The sequence below is a fragment of the Xyrauchen texanus genome, chromosome 43 (assembly GCF_025860055.1).
Source record: "Xyrauchen texanus isolate HMW12.3.18 chromosome 43, RBS_HiC_50CHRs, whole genome shotgun sequence".
Lineage (NCBI taxonomy): Eukaryota > Metazoa > Chordata > Actinopteri > Cypriniformes > Catostomidae > Xyrauchen > Xyrauchen texanus.
In genome coordinates, this window is record NC_068318.1 from 15,608,644 (window position 1) to 15,616,699 (window position 8,056).

At 37.4% G+C, this 8,056-nt stretch overlaps 1 protein-coding gene across 1 annotated transcript; it reads left to right on the forward strand.

Annotated features, from left to right (window-relative positions):
• The first annotated feature begins 602 nt into the window (after positions 1-602).
• Positions 603-6,883, forward strand: LOC127635909 (nucleophosmin-like). The gene is made up of 11 exons (XM_052116197.1): positions 603-732; positions 1,612-1,691; positions 1,810-1,929; positions 3,250-3,343; positions 3,655-3,776; positions 3,867-3,910; positions 4,596-4,644; positions 4,735-4,812; positions 4,938-5,060; positions 5,245-5,319; positions 6,089-6,883. Exons 1-11 carry the CDS (start codon positions 693-695, stop codon positions 6,137-6,139), a joined length of 876 nt encoding a protein of 291 aa, XP_051972157.1. The 5' UTR covers positions 603-692; the 3' UTR covers positions 6,140-6,883.
• Positions 6,884-8,056: the final 1,173 nt, after the last annotated feature.

Consider the following 8,056-nt stretch of genomic DNA (forward strand, 5'->3'; position numbering starts at 1 on the left):
ATTAATGTCCTGAATATACATTGTGATCAGATGAATGCCACTTTGGTGAATAAAAGTACCAATCTCTTTCATAACATTATTCCAAACTTTTGGCTGCCAGTATATATATATATATATATATATATATAAAATAGTATTTATATTGATTGCACGTGGTCCAGGTCAAGCAAAAGAAGTATAAGCTATGTAAATACTTGCAAGTATGGTGCCACATGAGGAAATGTCCAACGAGGCAAATACAAACTGTGAAAAAGGAATTTTCTGAAATATATGCTGTGCAATCTCAGTCAAAACTGATTAAAATATTTGTGAAATAACCATGCTGCTGAGTTTGCCGTGTTTTTTGTTGTTGTTTTTATTGTTGTTATTATTATCATCATTATTATTGTCGAGTTGTGTAATAATAATGCCAAATTCAATTATAATATCTTAATGTGTTTTAAATCATTTACATTTTTTATTATATTTGTTGTATATTGTAACACATACCTGTACAACACTAAAATACATACGATTACAATAATTGTGAAATCACACCTAAAGTTCTTTTGTCTCGTATATGGAGCTCGTTCATTGGCTTTACCGGAGGACCGTCCCAGTAATGGGCGTGATATACACAATGTGGGTTAGTGTGTCTGTTTCATTTACACGGCAGTTTAGGCTACATTCAGACGCTCAAACAGACTGCTGAGATGGATCTAGAACAAATGGGTCCCCAGACCTTCCTGTACGGTATGTAGATCATAAAATACTTACATCGATCAATTCTGTAAGAAGTTAGAAGTCTGTTAGACCACAAGTCTCAAACGTAAACGTGGCAATATTCGCACTTTTAAGTTAACTTAGCCTGCCAGTAAACCCAAGTTATATAACTCGACCACAAACTAATTAACAGCGCCTTTGTTAAGTAAATTAAATGCAATCTAACATCTTTCTAAAATAGCTCGACGCAGACTGACACTCGACTGCAACGTGTTTAGCATGAACTCAAAGTGGCTAATCGGTTAGCACGAGATTCGGCACATACCGATTGTCAGCTGCTGACTGGCCGCCTATATATGTTAGTTTTAAGTCTGATATGTCATATTCAAAGCACAAGTATGTATGAAGCACATAATGCATTCAAATCGATTTAATCTCAATGCACGCTATCTCTCCGCGCGTGGCTTTGAAAGCACGTGCACCGGCCTGTAACTTCCAAAATGGCGTCATTGGGCTACACGTGGGTTTGGAAGCGCAAATGTGAATAAAGTTTGCTCAAGTTTAATATTGCATTTTTCGTTTAATACAATTGTTTATGGTATGCCTATGTGTTCTCTTATATATTACGTTCTGTACTCTTACATACCCAGACCTATGAGTATTGTTGGTTTGTTTATTTTTATTTACCGTTCACACTTAAGTTGTCGGAGAGTAGTACTAATTAACTCATTCGTTGAATTTTCATATTAACTTTATAGTAACTTAATGGGGTTGATTCTCCATGAAGTCACGTGGTGGGGGAAAACGCTTCATATTAAAGCACCCCTTTAACCCTTCTCATCCAGCAAGGCCAAGGGCCATGATGTTCTCTTTTTCTGCAGTTAACATTTGTTAATTTGTGTTTTACAGGTTGTGAGCTCAAGGCAGGAAAGGATATCATTTTTAACCCAGAGGATGATGATTTTGATCATCAGTTATCAGTCAGAATGGTATGTGTGGAGTTTACGGTTGAACTGCTGTTACAAGGTGGCATACCACTTAATTTAAATAACAATCATTCTGGTAATATTTAGATCTAATTTAAGATATTCATTAATATCCCTGCAGGTGTGTGTTGATCCCACAACTAAAGATGAGCTGAATGTTGTGGAGATCGAAGGACAAGACATGGAGGGTCAGAAGGTCAATGCAGTGCTGGCCACACTTAAGCCTTCCACCCTTCCCAGTGTAAGTAGAGTTGTTAATTTTCACTCAAATGACCAGTGTTCTATCGTGCAGCTGTTGGATCAACTTGAGTTGATGCCTTGGAATTGCACTTGTCACACACAGGGGGTGGAGATTGGTGATACATTTGCCATTTAAAATCAAAAGCATAAATACAATAAAAATGTGCTGTGAAGATGAATGAAAATTAATAGCTGAATGGACCCTAGCTCTATGGCATTGTATTACTTTTATAGTAAATGTCGAGAGCACATGCACTTATAGGGTGTGCAAGTGTGAATCTCTCTGCTAGCACACCGATTTCCTTTGTTCTCATTAAACTAGATGTGCGCTCTCAAAGATACACTGCTCTTATGACATTTCCCTGCACTCGTTCACAGAGGGCATGTGCATGCTCAACTTGTCCTGTGCACTTGCGAATCTATTGTTACGGCATTTAACTCTGCTTCTGTTCATTTGTTATGATGTGTCAATTTATTACGAGCTCTGTGGGATTTCGGGTCTCTGTTTGACGTGCAGTTTCATAGAAATGTAGACTGGATAATATGATTCTAGTTAACACAAATATGGCAAAAAAAAATGGTTACGAAATCCCATTGTCATAAGGACAAACATGTAGTTTTAATAAAAATAATGTCAAATGCTTTTTCAAATTATTAATAGAAACATTTTTATGCACCAGTGTATGGTGCATTGCCAAATGAGTATGTCATAATGAATTTAAGGTTATTTTTTTAATCTCCTTTTCTCCCAATGTTGGAATGCCCAATTTCCACTACATTAGTCCTCATGGTGGTGCGGTTACTTGCCTCAATCCGGTTGTTTGAGGACAAGTCTCAGTTGCCTCCGCTTCTGGGACCATCACTCTGCACATCTTATGTTGCTTGCTGTGCATGAGACTGTGGAGGCTTATGCTAAACTCCGCAATCCACGCACCCCATTGAGAGAACCACTAAGCGTGATCACAAGGAGGTTACCCCATGTGACTACCCTCCCTAGCAATCGGGCCAGTTTGTTTCCTTAGGAGACCTGGCTGGAGTCACTCAGCACACCCTTGATTCAAACTCGTGACTCCAGGGGTGGTAGTCTGTGTCAATACTCTCTGAGCTACCCAGGCCTGCTACAAATTTAAGGTTGCTGATAATCATTGGTGAATTGCTCCAATGCCTGAAATATGACTTTTGATAACATAACACTAGAGGACAATACCTGGTAAAACTTAAAATATGTGGCCACAATGTACTGCTGTTTTAAGTGGAAAATATATATTTTTTTATATACAACATCATTGCATGTCTTCTAACTGGCATGTTTGTGTTGCAGGTGTGTTTGGGCGGGTTTGAGATCACTCCACCTGTTGTGTTCAGACTACGCACTGGTTCTGGTCCAGTTCACATTAGCGGACAGCATCTTGTCAGTAAGTAACTGATACTGTTGTGGTTCATGCTAATCTAGACCGTTTTGCACATCTCATGCAAGAAACATAGAGCTTGCACCATGCTACGGGCAAGCTTGATGATGTGCCTGTACTGTTAAAGTTGCTTGCTCCGTAACCCTTACCAATTAAGACTGATTCTGATTGGCTAGGGGTGACCTGATTTATTTATTTTATGTCTGTGTGATGTTAATATAATCACTTACAGCACCTTTAACAGGACATTCGGAGAGTGGTTTTTACTTTGTAGCTCGCATAGCATTGCCTTGTGGTGATATACTGTTTTGTTTTAGTCATGGGAGGAGATCAGTCCTTTGAAGAAGAAGAAGAAGAAGAAGAAGAAGAGGAGGAGGAGGAAGAAGAAGAGTTGAAGACTTCTAAGAAACGGCCAGCGCCATTGTCCCTGAAGCCTTCAGTAAGTACTGGACTGCATTTGTAGCAGCTTATTCAATGTTTGATTAAATGAAATGTGGTGGTTTTTAATTTAACAAACTTTCTCCCATAGAAAAAAATAAAGATGGAGGAGGAGGATGATGACGAAGAGGATGTGTAAGTGTTGACTTGTCCTCCATCATCTGGAGTAGAGTTTAGTATTTTAGCATTGTTTATAACTTAAAGTTGTTTTTGTTTAAAAAAATAAAACTTCCATCATTTACTCGACCTAATGCCATCCCATATGTGTCCGCTTAACACAAAGATTTTTAGAAGAATATTTCAGCTCTTTTAGTCGTCAAAATGCAAGTAATCCATATGACTCCAGTGGTTAAATCCATGTCTTAAGTGATATGATAGGTGTGGGTGAGTCAATTTATCTCCACCTGTGACCAACCCTGACCAGTAAGTGGCTGAAAGTGAAAGTGTTACTGTAAAAAAGGACTTAAATATTGATCTGTTTCTCACACATCATATCGATTGGAAGACATGGATTTAACAAGTGAAGTTGTATGGATTACTTTTATGTTGCATTTATGTGCTTTTTGGACCTGAGTTCTGGTCAACATTCACTTGCATTGTGAGGACCTACAGAGCTGAAATATACAAACTACATTTATGTTCTGCAGAAGAAGGAAAGTCATGCACATCTGGGATGGCATGATGGTGAGTAAATTACAAGAAAATTCATTTTTGGGTGAACTATCCCTTTAACAGACAGTTAGTCTGGGATTTTGCTGGCAACATCTACTGTTTTTGATTAAGTGATTAATGGGTGTCTGTCTTTTTATTTCCCTTCCAGGGATGAGGAAGATGATGATGAGGAAAGTGAAGAAGAGACACCTGTAAAGGTGAAATCAGTTATTTTAGCCCCAAATAATCTCTAATTTTTAAAAATGTAATGTTACTTTTAAGTAACAATTATTTCATTGTTCTGTCAGGAAAAGAAACCATCCAAGCCACAGACCCCAGCACAAAATGGAAAAGGACCCAAACCCAGCACACCAACTGCTAAACCGGTTAGTACCTCAGTAGCAGTAACTTTTCCACCCTTCGTTGTATTTGAACATTTAACTCGTCCCAACACTTCAATACCTTGGCTTACATGCCTTTGTCAGGTTGATAATGTTGTGTGTTCTCACAGAACAAGACTCCAGAAAACAACAAGGGCAACAAGAAAGCACAGTCGCCGAAAACACCACAGACCGATCGAGCACCTCTCACAGTAGAAGAAATCAAGACCAAAATGATGGCGAGTGTTGAAAAGGTTTGTTTTGCACAGTCCACTCTTCATCAAAGCACACTGTCTAGTCAGTGTTTTTCTGCCTGACTTGATTGTGCACTGAATTAATGTTCATTAAATTTAAATTCTGCAGTTCATTTATTGATACAGAGATAAACAAATATTGTAGTAATGGCCACATATGAAATTGTTTTTTTTTTTTTTTTAGGGTGGATCACTACCGAAACTACAGCTGAAGTTTGAGAACTATGTTAAGAACTGTTTCAAAAACAGTGAGGCAAAGGTATATACTTTTTGTGATTTATTTACAAAAATTTAACTTTACAGGTTGTAGTGCAAATTGTTTTGATGTTCTATGGTCCGTAGACATGCTTTGGAAAGTAGAAGAGATAATAATCTCATCTACTCGCCCTTGTGCCATCTCAGATGTCTATGACTTCTGCAAAACATTTTTACGCTTCAAATAAGGGCACATAAGAGTACTCTAGACGAGTCTGGTGGTTAAATCCAGATCAATATTAAGTCGTTTTTGTTTTTTGCTATAAATTCTTCTCCCTGCTCAATCTCCAATTTAACTTTCAATTTGACATTCTACTGTTTTTGGTGATTCGCTTTCTTCATGCATATTGCCCCCTACAGGGCAGGGAGGAGAATTTATGATAAATTACTTAAATTATTGACCTGTTTCTGAAGATACAGATTTAATCACTTGAGTCATGGGTTACTTTTATGCTGCCTTTATGTGGATTTTGGAGATGATAATTTTTGGCACCCATTCTCTTGCATTGTGAGGACCAACAGTGCTGGAATATTCTTTTAACAATCTTCATTTTTATTCAGCAGAAGAACACATGTGGTCACTGATGTGTCTTAACACATCAGTGACCGCATGAATGTGTGTAAATGATTAGAGAATTTTCATTTTTGGGTGAACTATCCCTTGAATTGTGCAGTATGTGCAATGGTACCAGTGGCAAGTCAAAGGAATGTGTGTATGTATGCACACCAGCATAATACACACATCTTATCTGTTCTTTTGTTGTATCTTTAAGGTCATTGAGGAGCTGTGGAAGTGGAGACAAACTGTCAAAGAGAAGAACTAAACAGCCTTTTATTTTGCTTAAATTATTAGGGTTTGTTTTTTTTTGTTTTTTTCTTGTTACCCATGATTTTACTTTGTTACCTGTAATTTTATGTTTGTCCTGCATTCTCGAGTTTTGTTAAATTCCTGCCATTCCTTTTTTCTTTTTAAAAGACTATTCGGAAAGTGACACCTTTCATTCTTTGCAATCCGCCCTCACCTCAACCATGTGTTGTCATGTCCATGGAGCCTGGCCTCAATCTGGCAACCTTAAAGGTCAAATGAGACTCTTAGCACAGTCTCACAACCTATCTCTCAGCCCTCTACAGTCATTTATATGGGGCTTTGTTGACTGCATCTGTCCATGGTTTCTTTAAAACATGGAATTTTTGCTTTGTGTTCTAAGGACAGATAGCACCTGATGTTAATTTACATGAATCTTGTGAAACTTGACCTGGTTTGTTATACATAATTAGTGGGTTCCTGAATAATTCCAATTAATCATTGCTTAATTTCAGTATTTCTGCAGTTGCATTCATTTTGACATTGTTAAAATTCTGTAACATAAAGGTTGGAATGTACTGATGTTTAGAATTGATGTGAACTAAATCCAAATGTCAGCAATGAGTTTTGTATTTCATAATGAGGTCTGTGCAGCTAAATCCTGGTAACAGAACCAAAACAGACTTTTGATTGAAATTTAAATGTGAGTTCTGTGACATTTTGAAACTGGCAAATAAATATAAATAAACTTTATTTCAGAAGCGTAAACCCAATTTCTTTGTGGCGTTTATCACGGCTTCTATGTGCATTATGTAGGGACTTGTTTTCTGTTGTAAGTCAAATTATTCTAAGTCGGTGACTTTTTTTTTCTCATACGGTTTAAAGCCAAGCTGCATTCTTGCAGGTATATTTGAGATGAGGTACATCTTGCCATCTACTATAGTGCAAAAATATATATATATGGGGCCATTTTCCTCGTACTTTCAAGAGTTTTTGAAAGACATGCTTCACTAAAGTTCAAACATGTCTGAAATGACTTCAAAAGTCAAGGAAATACAGTGATAGATTCCAAAAATAAACCCTACAGCTGATGTGGGATATGGAAGTGGGCATCCATTTAATCACTTTAAAGGCTCCAACAGACTGAATTTAAAAGTACATAACTTTTTTTTCCTTAATAAAATATTTTTAAGCATATCTATTAAATTACGATGACGCACTGTCATATAATTAATCTGGTTATAAGAGGGTCTCCTCATGGGGGCAGCCATGTTAGGAACACAATGAACAGTCCTTTTCATTACCCGCACTGTTTTTAAAGAGTTTTACTGAAAATTAAATTGTCTTAATGTAGTAATACTACACTCTGAAACCAAAATATAAATTTTTGACTTCTAAACTTACTCGTATTACGGCTTCAATGCTCATAGTCTGCTACCCATTTGTAGGTTGTTTCCTTGAGCCAAAGAACTTCTAACATTGGAGCTGCCGCCCGTCCGCAACATTGGCTCGACCAATTAATTGTGTGTAATCTCTTTGTACAGCCAATAGAAAACGTTGAGTACTGCGGACCGTGTGACGCTAATCGCGGAGAAATTACACACCTCAGAAGCACAATAGTTACATCTGCTCAGAAGAGCCAGAAAATTGATGTCAACTGTAGGTAACCAATAACTCATGTTATTTTATGTTTTTCACTTTTTAAATGCCTCACCTTAGAAGACTTGCTCTTCAGACTCTGAACGAAGCTGTCCTCAGTGAGTTTTCGTGCAGTCATAAATTTGTAGTTCGCGAATCGTTTCCCGAATTCAGAACGCTTTCGGCTGATTTAGAGTTTCTCGCTTCGACCTTGTTTAAATGTTGTTGTTTTTTTGCTTTTTATTGAAAGAGCATTAACCAATCGCAGTTCACTTAAACTGGAATGTTTGACAGTAGT

Excerpts from the sequence above, each read along its gene's own strand:
- LOC127635909 (XM_052116197.1), top strand. The coding sequence starts at position 693 with ATGGATCTAGAACAAATGGGTCCCCAGACCTTCCTGTACG. Across the intron at positions 733-1,611 it reads TCCCCAGACCTTCCTGTACG|GTTGTGAGCTCAAGGCAGGA; the intron begins GTATGTAGATCA and ends TGTGTTTTACAG. Across the intron at positions 4,645-4,734 it reads AAGAAGAGACACCTGTAAAG|GAAAAGAAACCATCCAAGCC; the intron begins GTGAAATCAGTT and ends TTGTTCTGTCAG.